General features: G+C 42.5%; 1 protein-coding gene across 6 annotated transcripts in view; it reads right to left on the reverse strand.

Annotated features, from left to right (window-relative positions):
* LOC133468574 (kinesin-like protein KIF13B) overlaps positions 1-15219 on the reverse strand; it is a 59969-nt gene that overhangs the window by 9160 nt on the left and 35590 nt on the right. For 2 of the 6 annotated variants that reach the window (XR_009785526.1, XM_061754645.1), the window contains exons 23-38: positions 14941-15114; positions 13335-13492; positions 12693-12825; positions 12436-12576; positions 12273-12302; positions 12048-12147; positions 11382-11508; positions 11215-11270; positions 11015-11133; positions 10691-10867; positions 9791-9883; positions 7213-7365; positions 7044-7121; positions 6854-6910; positions 2906-2999; positions 2677-2741 (exon numbers count right to left, since the gene is read on the reverse strand). Coding sequence is in view for 4 of the 6 variants with exons in the window: in XM_061754645.1 (XP_061610629.1) it covers positions 2677-2741; positions 2906-2999; positions 6854-6910; positions 7044-7121; positions 7213-7365; positions 9791-9883; positions 10691-10867; positions 11015-11133; positions 11215-11270; positions 11382-11508; positions 12048-12147; positions 12273-12302; positions 12436-12576; positions 12693-12825; positions 13335-13492; positions 14941-15114 (1755 nt within the window). In the remaining 2 variants the exon portion in view is untranslated. Of the gene's footprint in view, positions 1-2658; positions 2742-2905; positions 3000-6853; positions 6911-7043; positions 7122-7212; positions 7366-9790; positions 9884-10690; positions 10868-11014; positions 11134-11214; positions 11271-11381; positions 11509-12047; positions 12148-12272; positions 12303-12435; positions 12577-12692; positions 12826-13334; positions 13493-14940; positions 15115-15219 lie in introns of all 6 variants that reach the window. The other 4 variants (XR_009785525.1, XM_061754644.1, XM_061754647.1 and 1 more) reach the window with 3 other exon arrangements.

Consider the following 15219-nt stretch of genomic DNA (forward strand, 5'->3'; position numbering starts at 1 on the left):
TTTTGCTTTTTTAATAAATCTGCAAACGTTTCAACAATTTTTTTCTGTCAATATGGGGTGCTGTGTGCACATTGAGGGGGGGATGAACTTAAATGATTTGAGCAAATTGCTGCATATAACAAAGAGTGAAACATTTAAGGGGGTCTGAATACTTCCATACCACCTGTACATAAATACAGTGGGGCAAAAAAGTATTTAGTCAGCCACCAATTGTGCAAGATCTCCCACTATGAGACACAAAATGAGAAAGAGAAAAAAAATCGAGAAAATCACTGTCTGATTTTTAAAGAATTTATTAGCAAATTATGGTGGAAAATAAGTATTTGGTCAATAACAAAAGTTCATATCAATACTTTGTTATACTATATACCCTTTGTTGGCAATGACAAAGGTCAAACGTTTTCTGTAAGTCTTCACATGGTTTTCACACACTGTTGCTATTTTGCCCCATTCCTCCATGCAGATCTCTAGAGCAGTGATGTTTTGGGGCTGTCCATAGGCAACACAGACTTTCAACCCCCTCCACAGATTTTCTATGGGGTTGAGATCTGGAGACTGGCTAGGCCACTCTAGGACCTTGAAATGCTTCTTAAGAAGCCACTCCTTCGTTGCCCGGGCGGTGTTTTTGGGATAATTGTCATGCTGAAAGACCCAGCCACGTTTCATCTTCAATGCCCTTGCTGATGGAAGGAGGTTTTCACTCAAAATCTCACGATACATGGTCACATTCATTCTTTCCTTTACACCAGTGGTCCCCATTGATTCATTCATTGATTCATACATACACACACACACACATACACACACACACACACACACACACACACACGCCACCACAGCCGGCCGGTCAGTGAGAAAAATGCTGACTCCTAACCGGTCCACGGTGCAAAGAAGGTTGGGGAAATCTGCTTTAGACGAATCAGTCGTCCTTTGCAGAAAAACAGCCTGACAGCATGATGTTTCCAACCCCATGCTTCACAGTAGGTATGGTGCAACTCAGCATTGTTTCTCCTCCAAACAGGACAAGTTGAGTTTTTACCAAACATTTCTATTTTGGTTTCAACTGAGCATATGACATTCTTCCAATCCTCTTCTGGATAATCCAAATGTTCTCTAGCAAACTTCAGACGGGCCTGGACATCTACTGGTTTAAGCAGGGACACACACGTCTGTCACTGCAGGATTTGAGTCACTGGTGGCGTAGTGTGTTTCTGATGGTAGCCTTTGTTACTTTGGTCCCAGCTCTCTGCAGGTCATTCACTAGGTCCCCACCGTGTGGTTCTGGGATTTTTGCTCAACGTTCTTGTGACCAGCTCTTCTATCTCCTTCCCTCAGGTAGGCGCTACCGAACAATGCAAACTAAAACTAGCAGACGTTCCAACAGCTTCTTCCCTCTTGCCATTAACTGCTTAAACAGTTAACTTACAATTCCATTGCAACATGCTGCCAATTTTCTGTCTTGAGTTTGTTGTCAGCATTTCTGTCGGGCCAATTATACATTACTCATGCACTCACTGTAATAGTCTCGCCACGCTGCACTATTTGCATAACTGTTGTTGACCAATACTGGCCCACTCATGTGCCTGAGTAGCAGCTGCACCATTTGCACAATCGACTGAGTAGTATCTGCAACATTTGCCCAATCGACATTGTCCCAGATTATCACACTACTATTTACTTTCAACTGCATACATTTCTTGAAGTCTCGGCGCCCGTTGCACAATGGTCATTGCACCTGACTATTGCTCGATTAGTCTTTCAAACTGCTCTAATTGCTAGAGGAGTCAAAAAAAAAATAATTATAATTGTATCGGCATTACCAGATTACTAGCAACCTTTTATTGCTCAGTGACTGCTTTTTCAATGTCTTTATGTCTCAAAAGTATTCTCTGTCAATTGACTGTCTGTTGTCGTACTAGAGCGGGTCCAACCGGAGACAAATTCCTTGTGTGTTTTTGACATACTTGGCAAATAAAGCTGATTCTAATTTTGACCCCATGGGGTGAGATCTTTTGTGGAGCCCCAGATCGAGGGAGATTATCAGTGGTCTTGCATGTCTTCCATTTAATAATCTAATAATTGGTCCCACAGTTGATTTCTTCACACCAAGCTGCTTACCTATTGCAGATTCAGTCTTCCCAGCCTGGTTCAGGTCTACAATTTTTTTTCTGGTGTCCTTTGACAGCTCTTTGGTCTTGGCCATCGTGGAGTTGGGAGTGTGACTGTTTGAGGTTGTGGACAGGTGTCTTTTATGTTGATAACGAGTTCAACCAGGTGCCATTAATACAGGTAATGAGTGGAGGACAGAGGAGCCTCGTAACGAAGTAGTTACAGGTCTGTAAAAGCCAGAAATCTTGCTTGTTTGTAGGTGACCAAATACTTATTTTCCACCATAATTTGCAAATTAATTCTTGAAAAATCAGACAGTGATTTTCTGTTTCATTAACAATACAGTGCTATTGATTTATGAAATATAAGTTCTCGATTTCACACACACACGCTTCAGTAACTATTTGTATACGAGCAATACATTTTTTTTTATTTTATTTTTTTTTAAAAGTACATTTTCCATACTATGTCCATTTTAAATTCAGAATCTGGTGATAAACTTGAAATCCTTGATCAAGAGTAAAATAAATCCTGAGCTGAATCGACTACCTGCTGATGGACAGTCACCTGGTCTCCAGTATCTTCTTTGCCAGCAGAAAACAGCGACTTCAGGAGGTGAGGCACAGCGTTCACTGGAGGAAGAGAAGATACAGCAGAGCCTCAGAATGTGTTTTGCAGAGAATTGCAGAAGAGAACAAAAAGTAGGTGGAGAAGAGGTGATGAATGGAAGAAAGAATGAAGGATAACTTTGGCATCACAAGAAGCAATTAGGCAATGCTAATCTACTAAGTCGCACCTGTGTCTGGGTACAAGCTGTGTGATATGGAGCTGGGCATCGTGCGCCTGGTCTGAGTAGCAGCAGCAGAGAGGTCCTGATGACTCTCCCAACCCTGTACACACACGCGCACACACAACACACAAGAGCATTTCATCTGTGGCTTTAAACAACCACTACTGAAGATAGGGGTTGTCGGGCCTAGTTGACGCTAGTCAACGTTTACAGTGTGACGACTCGTCGTAATCACATGGTTTTGACTTGACTTTTTGATGGAAATTAGTTTGTCAGTGTAATTGATTCATATTATCTTCTATTTCTGCATACAGTGGGTACGGAAAGTATTCAGACCCCTTAAATCTTTCACTCTGCAGCCATTTGCTAAAACCATTTATGTTATTTTTTTTTCCTCAATGTACACACAGCACCCCGTATTGACAGAAAAAAAATGGAATTGTGTACATTTTTGCAGATTTATTGAAAAAGAAAAACTGAAATATCACACAGCCATAAGTATTCAGACCCTTTGCTGTGACACATATACTTAACTCGGGTGCTGTCCATTTCTTTTTATCATCCTTGAGATGGTTCTACACCTTCATTGGAGTCCAGCTGTGTTTGATTGTACTGATTGGACTTGACTAGGAAAGCCACACACCTGTCTATATAAGAATCATGAGGTCAAAGGGACTATCTAAAGACTACCGTACCCACTGTACGCAGCTTTAGTCAGTAAGTGAGAAGCACTACAGGGGGAAAAATAAACCAGACAGGATTTCGAAAAACATTTCGGCCTGTACTATCCAAGTAGAATGAGAGTAGGGACTGTTCAAGCAGCAAGCACACCAAGCAAGAGGATATTTCTCTGGCTGGAAATACCGTCACGCAACACTAAGCGACCTTTTCACCAAGGCCCATGTAAATTCAGTGTATGAACTGTCGGTGAATATAGATCACTGTAAAGCATTCTCCCCTCCTGCTGTGATTTTTGTTTTAAATTATAGTACTGTACAGAAAATCACAGTGATTAGTCGGCGACTTTAAAAGTTGAAGTCCAATGTTTTTTTTAATGTAACATGTTAAGTGGCTTAAATGTTATAAATACAAATGGCATGATTATTTAAAAAAATGTAAAGTCCAACCTTTAGAATAATTTTACATTTAAGAGACCACAGAGCTCAATTTATCTTCAGAGTTCATCCATCCATCCATTTTCTTCCGCTTATCCGAGGTTGGGTCGCGGTGGCAGTAGCTTTAGCAGGGAAGCCCAGACTTCCCTCTCCCCAGCCACTTCATCCAGCTCCTCTGAGGGGATCCCGAGGCATTCCCAGGGAAGCCAAGAGACGTAATCTCTCCAGCGTGTCCTGGGTCGTCCCCGGGGTCTCCTCCCGGTGGGATGTGCCCGGAACACATCACCAGGGAGGCGTCCAGGAGGCATCCTAAACAGACGCCCGAGCCACCTCATCTGGCTTCTCTCAATGCAGGAGCAGCGGCTCTACACTGAGCCCCTCCTGGATGACCGATCTTCTCACCCTCTCTCTAAGGGAGAGCCCGGATATCCTGCGGAGGAAACTCATTTCGCCCGCTTGTATCCGGGATCTTGTTCTTTCGACCCTAAGATATCTGAACTCCTCCACTTGGCGCAGGATCTCATCCCGACCCGGAGAGGGCACACACACCCTTTTCCGACTGAGGACCATGGACTCAGATTTTGAGGTGCTGATTCTCATTCCAGCCGGTTAACACTCGGCTGAGAACTGCTCCAGTGTGAGTTGGAGATCACAGCTTGATGAAGCCAACAGAACCATATCATCTGCAAAAAGGAAAGATGCAACACTGAGGCCACCAAACCGGACCCCTTCTATGCCTCGGCTGCGCCTAGAAATTCTGTCCATAAAAGTAATGAAGAGAATCGGTGACAAAGGGCAGCCTTGGCGAGTCCAACCCTCACCGGAAACAAGTCCGACTTACTGTCGGCAATGCGGACCAAACTCTGACACTGGTTGTACAGGGACCGAACAGCCCATATCAGGGGTTTCGGCACCCCATACTCCCGAAGCACCCCCCACAGGACACAGTCAAACACCTTCTCCAAGTCCACAAAACACATGAAGACCGGTTGGTCGAACGCCCATGCAACCTCGAGAACCCTGCCGAGGATGTAGAGCTGGTCCACTGTTCCATGGCCAGGGCGAAAACCACACTGCTCCTCCTGAGATTCAACTTCCTGACCATCCTCACCCCTGAATAGACCTTACCAGGAAGGCTGAAGAGTGTGATCCCCCTGTAGTTGGAGCACATCCTCCGGTCCCCCAACACCCCAGTCTGCCAATCCAGAGGCACTGTCCCCGATGTCCTTGCTATGTTGCAGAGACGTGTCACCCAGGACAGCCCCACAACATCCAGACCTTTTAGGAAATCTGGGCAAATCTCATCTACCCCTGGGGCCTTGCCACCGAGGAGCTTTTTAACCACATCGGTGACCTCAGCCCCAGAGATAGGAGAGCCCGCCTGAGAGAACCCAGACTCTGGTTCCTCATAGGATTGTGTGTTGGTGGAATTGAGGAGGTCTTCGAAGTATTCTACCCACCGACTCACAACGTCCCGAGTCCAGGTCAGCAGCGCCTCATCCCCACTGTACACAGTATTGATGGTGCACTGCTTCCCCTTCCTGAGACGCTGGATGGTTGACCAGAATTTTGTGGGTGAAGTTCTGCTGGAGGTGGGAGTTGAAACGCCTTCTGATTCTGCCAGACGTTCCCAGCAAACCATCACAATACGTTTGGGCCTGCCAGGTCGGACCAGCATCTTCCCCCACCATCGGAGCCAACTCACCACCAGGTGGTGATCAGTTGACAGCTCCACCCCTCTCTTTACCCTAGTGTCTGAGACATGCGGTCGCAAGTCTGATGACATGACCACAAAGTCGATCATCAAACTGTGACCTAGGGTGTCCTGGTGCCAAGTGCCCGGCTGGGCCCCATGGGTGCAGGTCCGGCCACCTGGCACTCTCCTTCGAGCCCCACCTCCAGGCCTGGCTCCAGAGGTGGGCCCCGGTGAAATGCATCCGGGCAAGGGAAACTGATCTCAATTTGTGTTGTCTCCCTTTTTGTATGCCTAGTTTCTTTCTATTGCCATTATTCATGTTTCCTTTTTGTAGTTAGATCTCCCTGTATTGTTTCCCTTTATATATAAATGTTCTATAAAATTCCACTTGTGTTTTGTGTGTGTTTTGAGTTACAACCATAAACCTCTGTAATCGAGAACTTATATTTCATAAATCAAGCCGCCTTCTAGATGACTGATCAAGGTTTTTCATCCCTTTTTCCTAAATATTACACGTCTAAAAAGAGATGTGGTGCCCCTTTACGAGACAGAAATAGTTTGATTATAACGTTAAACGTAAAATCAAGCAACGCTGGCGTCGCTTCCGGCGTATTTTTTTCTCCTAAATTAATTACGTTTTATCCAAAACCAATATATGCTACACTGTGTAAACATGTCCCACAGCTGATGAATTCCTTCCCTGTCCCCACACTCTCATTGCCTGCACTCTTCCTCGATTCACCTTCAATTTACGTGACTTCACGTCACTTCCGGGTTTGTGGCTAATTTCCCTTCGCTTCCCTTTATTTGTATTGTGCAAAATGGTGGTTATCATTAGCAATCACATTGATTATACAATACATCCAGGTTGGAGGCGTGTGTTTTTGCACAAGAAGGTTCTCTGTGGTCAGCCTGCAGACACCACATTGGTTGCATTTGCACAATACTACTCGAGAATTTAATCAGGATCCTTTCGAAGAAAATCATCTTAAAGTATTTTTTTCACACAAAAAACTTTTTTTTTGTACACTATATAGCAATGAGGGAATTTAAAAAAAATTAAAATTAAAAATCACAGGGTTCAGGACTATTAACAACAACAAAAATAAACAAAAGACGAAGCTGTAGTACTGTGCTTCTCACCTTGAAGTCACCAAGTTTATGAGTTGAAGAGAACACATCCAGATTGCTGGCTGAGAGCTGAGTGGGGAATTGCAAAAGGAGCATGTAGTAGAGAGTTAGTGACTGCAGTTCAGCCCAGGGGTGAAGAAAAAAAACCTTGACGGCCACAAAGACCCAGGAATGAGTTAGCAGTAAACTGTTGTTAACTTACCCGGTGGACGGTTGGCGTGCTGAGGCAGCGTCTAGGAGCTTTCCCTCTGACTGCTAGTTGTTCCTTCACTGTTACCTCCTATACTCAAATATTAAGTTAGGAATAGGAAAGTTAGGGGGGGGGGGCAGTATATTTATGTATATGCTCTATATTTACTTTATGCCACAACCTGTCGCAGTCTGTCGAGAGTGAGAATGTTCTCCACAGCCAAGACACTGCGCAGGTATTTTTCTATCGCTGCCTCACTGTCGCCTGACTGATCATCATCCGTGCTAGCGGCCAATCGCGCCAGCATCTCTCTGTCTTCTGGCCCGTGAAAATCCTGAGGTAACAAGGGTACAAATCAGCAAAAGGAAAAGTAATATTTAAGGGGATTATCAGCTACTCTTGATAAATCATGTTTCAGTTTTACTTGTGAGATAAATAAAACATTACATTACATTATCTGCTATCATTAATAAATACGTATCAATGGTACAGTACAAATGTGTATTGAATTACACTAAAACCGTGCCGGTTGCACAATCGTGGTATCGGCAACCTTAACTGATACTCGTGCCCTTAGTTAACCAAGATGGCTGTAAAATGCACAAGTTTACAGTGGGTATGGAAAGTTTTCAGACCCCCTTAAAATTTTCCCTCTTTGTTATATTGCAGCCATTTGTTAAAATAATTTAAGTAAATTTTTTTTCCTCATTAATGTACACACAGCACCCCATATTAACAGAAAAAAAATGTAATTGTTGAAATTTTTGATTTATTAAAAAAGAAAAACTGAAATATCACACAGCCATAAGTATTCAGACCATTTGCTGCGACACTCATATTTAACTTGGGTGCTTTCTTCTGATCATCCTTGAGATGGTTCTACACCTTCATTGGAGTCCAGCTGTGTTTGATTATACTGATTGGACTTAATTAGTGAAGCCACACCCCTGTCTATATAAGACCTTACAGCTCACAGTGCATGTCAGAGCAAATGAGAATCATGAGGTCAAAGGAACTGCCTGAAGAGCTGAGACAGAATTGTGGCAAGGCCCAGATCTGGCCAAGGTTACAAAAAAAATGTCTGCTGCACGTAAGGTTCCTAAGAACACAGTTGCCTCCATTATCCTGAAATGGAATACGTTTGGGACGACCAGAACCCTTCCTAGAGCTGGCCGTCCGGCCAAACTGAGCAATTGGGGGAGAAGAGCCTTGGTGAGAGAGGTAAAGAAGAACCCAAAGATCTCTGTGGCTGAGCTCCAGAAATGCAGTCAGGACATGGGAAGAAAGTTCTAGAAAGTTAATCACTGCAGCCCTCCACCAGTAGGGGCTTTATGGCAGAGTGGCCCGACGGAAGCCTCTCCTCAGTGCAAGACAGATGAAAGCCCGCATTGAGCTTGCTAAAAAAACACCTGAAGGACTCCAAGATGGTGAGAAATAAGATTCTCTGGTCTGATGAGACGAAGATAGAAATTGTTGGCCTTAACTCTAAGTGGCATGTGTGGAGAAAACCAGACACTGGTCATCACCTGTCCAATACAGTCCCAAAAGTGAAGCATGGTGGTGGCAGCATCATAATGTGAGGGTGTTTTTCAGCTGCAGGGGCAGGGAGACTGGTTGCAATCGAAGAAAAGATGAATGCGGCCAAGTACAGGGATATCCTGGACGAAAACCTTCTCCAGAGTGCTCAGACCCTCAGACTGAGCTGAAGGTTCACCTTCAAACAAGACAATGTCGGGTCACACAGCTAAAATACCGAAGGAGTGGCTTCAGAACAACTCCGTGACTGTTCTTGAATGGTCCAGCCAGAGCCCTGAGTTAAACCCAATTGAGCATCTCTGGAAAGACCTGAAAATGGCTGCCCACCAACCTTCACCATCCAACCTGACAAACTGGAGAGGATCTGCAAGTAGGAATGGCAGAGGATCCCCTAATCCAGGTGTGAAAAACTTGTTTCATCATTCCCAAAAAGACTCATGGCTGTATTAGCTCAAAAGGGTGCTTCTACTCAATACTGAGCAAAGGGTCTGAATACTTATGGCTGTGATATGTCAGTTTTTCTTTTTTAATATATCTGCAAAAATTTCAACAATTCTGTTTTTTTTCTGTCAATATGGAGTGTTGTGTGTACATTAATGTGTGGAAAAAAATGAACAAATGATTTTAGCAAATTGCTGCAATATAAAAAAGAGTGAAAAGGGGGTCTGAATACTTTCCGTACCCACTGTAGGTTAATTTTTGAACTTTGTTACACAAGAAATATTTGGGGTTCATTTCAGCTATGCATGGAGTGATTCACATTGGTCCAACCTATAAGCCACCATTGTGTGACTAAAAACATAAGGCAGGAATGGAAGAAAATGTGTATTTAAAATTTTTGTTTGATGAATATTCATTCAGTAAAACATCATTTGTATAAGTAAATTTATCTTGAAATATACATGTTAAATATTTTTTTTTACTTTCCTAATTTCACCAGTGGTTTTAGAGATACAGTCACTTGCTTGTATATGTTTAATAACAACAGTGTGGTGAATGACATGCTGACAAATGCTGTTAAAGTTGTGGGTCGCCATCATACATCACACACATTTGAGAACAATATTCTTTTTGATTTGCTCCCTTTATATTGAAAAACTGCATCCCACTTGGGTCACAAATTTAAAAAAAGGTGTTTTTACAGTTAATCACTGTGCTATTCTGTAGCTTTTGGGCACAGTATATTCTGAGTCAATATAAAATGGTGCAATCCGGACACTTACTCCCGGGATGTTTGAAACAATTTCAAAGGTGACACCACTTCCTGGGATGGTGCTGCGCTGGGACATCCTCTTCAGAAGGCTCTGGGCAAAACCCTACATCACCAAAACAAGCGAAATCTCTTAAAATGGCTCCTTTTGCATCTCCTGTTAACCTCCTGTTAATACCCGGATTTGTCTTTCAAATTTCTAAATACTTATTGAAAAAACAAAAAAAGCATGCAAATGCCTTCTCTTGAAACGTTAACAAGAGGGGGGGAAAAAAAATAAAAAATCCCTACTCCATGTGTTTATCTCTATGCCTACCAATGAACTAATTCACTACTAGCCGTTTTTAGGGAAGAGTTCCCCACATTGCCAGCTGTTTTAGAGGATTTCGACCGTTCTTTCAAGACCCACAGAATATTGTGTGTGAATGATTGTCTGTGACAATGTAAACTACTAATAGAAAGAGTACTCCCTTTTTTCACTAGAAAAAGGTTGTTTTTATCTTTTCTTTTATAATCAGCAAAACATAGGTTGGTTTCATCAAAAACACCTGTTTCTAACCTTTTTTGTGGTAAAATGTCAAGCAGAACAGTGACTGACGGTTTTGTTTTTTGCTTTTGTAACACCTCAAACTATATAACAACAAATAATTTATTTACAGATATACAACTTTGAAACGCTGACTTACAGCATAGCTCGTGTTGAACATAAGGGGCTTTTTTTTTTTTTTACATGAAGTTCGTAATTCACTCCCCGAACTGTGCCTTCTTTTTCTCATGATCGCGACAAACGTTCTACTATCACGACACGTACTCTTTACACCATACATACACATACCGTATGGCCTACCCACTACAAAGTCTGTAAATTAGTTAGTGTAAATCTGTTGGAAAACGGTAGGAAAAAAAACCTTACCTTTCTCCCACTGACATTAACACAGATGCGTTTCCTCAGGACCAATTGCATGTGGGCGGGGTGGCTCAACTCAACCACGACACGGATCGTCAGGTAGACCCTCTGCTCACCAGATGTTACACGGCTGAGCTCGGGGCACTCGTGTACTGTTGAGTCCCAGGATGCCTCCACTTTCACCTAGACCACATAAAACGGTAAATTAACAGGGAATGAAATGTTTTCATCAAATATTTAATTAACTCCTTCCTAAATTTTTATGCTTTAGCCAAATAGGATAAATCAAAGTTTAGGTTTGCAGAACACAACTGGTGCATGTCACCTTACTTCTGAATCGTAGTGTTTGACAATGTGAAGGTCAAAGAAGTCGTCTTCATACTCCCCACCAAGATAGGCATCCACACCCCCAGCTAGAGGGGCTGAAAGGTTTGACTGGAAATCATCAGCTAAAGACCAAACAAATTAAGGAAGTGACTTCACCATAGAGTCAGTGAAGGAAAGTGTCGAAAGAATTACAGACAAAATACCACTGAGATCCAGAAACAGGACAGGGATGTGTGTTTCCATCCCAGGCACAGGAACTCTGCAAGAGAACAGCAGCATCAGTGTTTGGCTTAAGTGAGTAAACCACTTAGTAATTATAGAGACGAAGTGCGAAGGTTTAATGCTAAAATGCGCGCGCGCGCACACACACCTTTCAACCGGTGCTCCAGGAATGCCGCTGCCAGCTGACGGCACCAAAACAGCATTGCGTTCTTCGGTGAGTGTCAGACGGCACTCCAGCAGCTGGGACTCCCTCTCCAAATCGTCCTCTGACTTATCTGTGTGCACATACACAGGTGAAATCACTGTTTGGTAATGAGGGAGAGAAGATAATGTTACTTAAAAATGATTGAGATAGAGGCAGGGGGATGTATCCAACTGCAATTTGAAATGTCTTGCCAACCATAATTACAATAAAAACACGTGACTAAATATTACAAACACTTTAATAATACTGCTGCAACCTTTTAAAACAATCAATGACACATCCGTCCTTTATTTATATTCTATATCCTACAAATACACAAGTTGCAGGGAGGTGGAGCCTAGCCCAGCTCTCAATAACAACAACCTTGAGCTAAAGAGCCTTTTTTTACACAGGGGAAATCAATGACCCATGTTATTGACCCTTTTGATGCTTCTGTATTATTCATATGGCTGTGCTAGATATGTAAAGTGACATTTCTGGATTAATTGTGTTTTTATTATCACTCCTTTTTTAATAGACTTTATGTGCTGCATACTGGTGGAAGAAGCGGGAAGGTGTTTCCTTAAAATGTACACCGTAAGACAGTGGAGTTTTTGAAGAGATCTGTACCTGGTTTGGACACTACTTTCTGCAACTGCTGATCCAGATACTCCTGTCTCTGAGTGAGCGTGGCCAGCCACTGTTCCCTCATTCTCTCCAAATCCACTTCCTTCACACAAACACATGCAAAATAACCTTTTGATGTTCTGCTCACCAAGAAAAACACTTTCATAGTTTAGCCAAATACGTTAGCTAATATATTACAATCTGTTAGAGCAAAGTGTGAGCACTTACTTGGTAGCTGTCCATTTCTTCATCCCTAGCCTGAAAATTGATATTTTTAGATCAATATTTTGATAGAAATGATCATCTGTGGTATTTAAACCAGGAAGGGCAGATGGTTGGCATATAAAATGAAGATCAACACTGAACTAATAATATAATCATCTCCCCTTACCAACAATGAGTCCCTGCGTTTTGGTGTATTTTGGACCTTGACGTCTCCAATGGACACGGAGAGGATGGAGCTGGAGATGAGCGGCATTGTGCCAGAGTCCGGCACAGAGTGCAACTCCACCTGGACACGACGAGACTGACCCTGGATGGCAATGTTTCACAAGTGTAGGTTTTGGATAATGAGCATTAAAAATATGTTTTCCAGACCAATGTGACACTGAATAACTGCAGGCAAACTTATTAAAAATAAATACACACCTGTCTGAGCTGAAAGATTCCTCCAGTGCGTACATCCTTAGCAGAAAGAATTTCTACGGGTGTGAATTGCCCTGCATCATTGAGCTCCATGAGCTGCACCCACAGCTCCACCCGCCGAGTCACCTCACTCCACCTGCCGAGTTGGGGGAAAAGAACAAAATAATTTGCAATACTTCTAACAAGGTTAGTCATCCATCCATCCTTTTTCTCCTACGTTTACTAGTCAAGGTAGCAGGCAAGCTGGGCCTTTGCCAGATGACTTCGGGCAAGAAGCGGGGTACAATCTGGACCTATTGCCAGTCATTGCATGGTACTTATAGACAAACAAAAATCTACTTAACACCTATGAAAAATAAAGTCTTCAATTAACCTAACATGCATGCTTTTAGAATATGGAGGAAGCAGAGGAAGAACATGCACGCCACACAGGAAGGCCTTGGCCGAGAGTCGAACCCAGAAGCTCTTGACTGTGAGACAGATGCGCTAAACACATACGAGCAAGTAAAGATGAGTAAAAACAAATAAAACATAGAAAATCCTATTTAGCGGTCCTTAAGTATATATTACATATATATTTTTTCCCCTAGACTCTGGACTTCAAGTGATTTCTTAATAAAATTGGATAATTGTGAGATTGTAAACCTCTCTCTGAGTGAGCGTGTTTTGGCTTGAATTACACCAAGGTCCCACAGTGCCAGGTTCCTCCGATGGTTGTCCTGTTTGTGACCATACACTTCGATTGCCACCGCACCCTCAGACAAATACTCGAGAAAGTCCTCCGACACCGGCACTGACAACTCCTAAAAAGACAGCACATAAAGTACAAATCAACCATTTCATAATAAATTCCAATTACAATGAAGACTTCACATTAATAATTGTACAACCCCAATTCTAATGAAGTTGGGCCGTTAAACAAATAAAAACAGAATACAATGATTTGCAAATCATGTTCAACCTATATTTAATTGAATACACTTCAAAGACAAGATATTTATTGTTCAAACTGATAAACTTTATTGTTTTTAGCAAATACTCATTAACTGAGAATTTTATGGCTGCAACACATTCCAAAAAAAGCTGGGACAGGGTCATGTTTACCACTGTGTTACATCACCTTTTCTTTTAACAACATTCAATAAATGTTTGGGAACTGAGGACACTAATTGTTGAAGCTTTGTAGGTGGAATTCTTTCCCATTCTTGCTTGATGTACAGCTTCAGCTGTTCAACAGTCTGGGGTCTCTGTTGGCGTATTTTACGTTTCATAATGCGCCACACATTTTCAAATGGGAGACAGGTCTGGACTCCAGGCACGCCAGTCAAGTACCCGCACTCTTTTACTACAAAGCCACGCTGTTGTAACACGTGCAGAATGTGGTTTAGCATTGTCTTGCTGAAATAAGCAGGAGTGTCCATGAAAAAGACGTTGCTTGGATGGTTTTTCAAAAACTTGTATGTACCTTTCAACATTAATGGTGCCTTCACAGATGTGTAAGTTACCCATGCCATTGGCACTAACACAGCCCCATACCATCACAGATGCTGGCTTTTGAACATTGCATCCAGAACAGTCCGTTCTGGATGCAACGGACTGTTCTTTTCCTCTTTGGCCCGGAGGACACGACGTAAACAATTTCCCAAAACAATTTGATATGAAATCGTAACACAGAACACTTTTCCACTTTGCATCAGTCCATCTTAGATGAGCTCGATTTCTCCAGATTCTCTGAACCTTTTGATGACATTATGGACCGTAGATGATGAAATCCCTAAATTCCTTGCAATTGTACGTTGAGGAACATTGTCCTTAAACTGTTCGACTGTTTTCTCACGCAATTGTTCACAAAGAGGTGAACCTCGCCCCATCTTTGCTTTTGAATGACTGAGCAATTCAGGGAAGCTCCTATTATACCCAATCATGGCACCCACCTGTTCCCAATTAGCCTGTTCACCTGTGGGATGTTCCAAACAGGTGTTTGATGAGCATTCCTCAACTTTCTCAGTCTTTTTTGCCACCTGTCCCAGCTTTTTTGGAACATGTTGCAGCCATAAAACTCTAAGTTAATGATTATTTGCTAAAAACAATAAAGTTTATCAGTTTGAACATTAAATAGCTTGTCTTTGTAGTGTATTCAATTAAATATAGGTTGAACATGAGTTGCAAATCATTGTATTCTGTTTTAATTTTTGTTTGACACAATGTCCCAACTTCATTGGAATTGGGGTCGTAAATCATGATGTGATACCTTGGAGCTGTCAAAAACAACTGTGCACTGAGGGTCTTTGGAGGCAGATGGCGAGGGCGCCCGCGCCATCTCTGGAGGGATGAACGTAGGCTCGATCTCCCCACAAAAGTGATACTGACAGAAGACAAAGTTCGACAGGTGACGAGGAAGACCGGTAGCCTGGAGGATTTTTACCTGAAGCGACAACAGAAAAGCATATTACCTGCTTATTCCTTTGGTCATTCAAAACAAAATGCATCAAGACACATCTCGCACCACGTGAGAGAGTTCTCAAGTTCT

Source organism: Phyllopteryx taeniolatus, chromosome 18, assembly GCF_024500385.1.
Source record: "Phyllopteryx taeniolatus isolate TA_2022b chromosome 18, UOR_Ptae_1.2, whole genome shotgun sequence".
Taxonomy (NCBI): domain Eukaryota; kingdom Metazoa; phylum Chordata; class Actinopteri; order Syngnathiformes; family Syngnathidae; genus Phyllopteryx; species Phyllopteryx taeniolatus.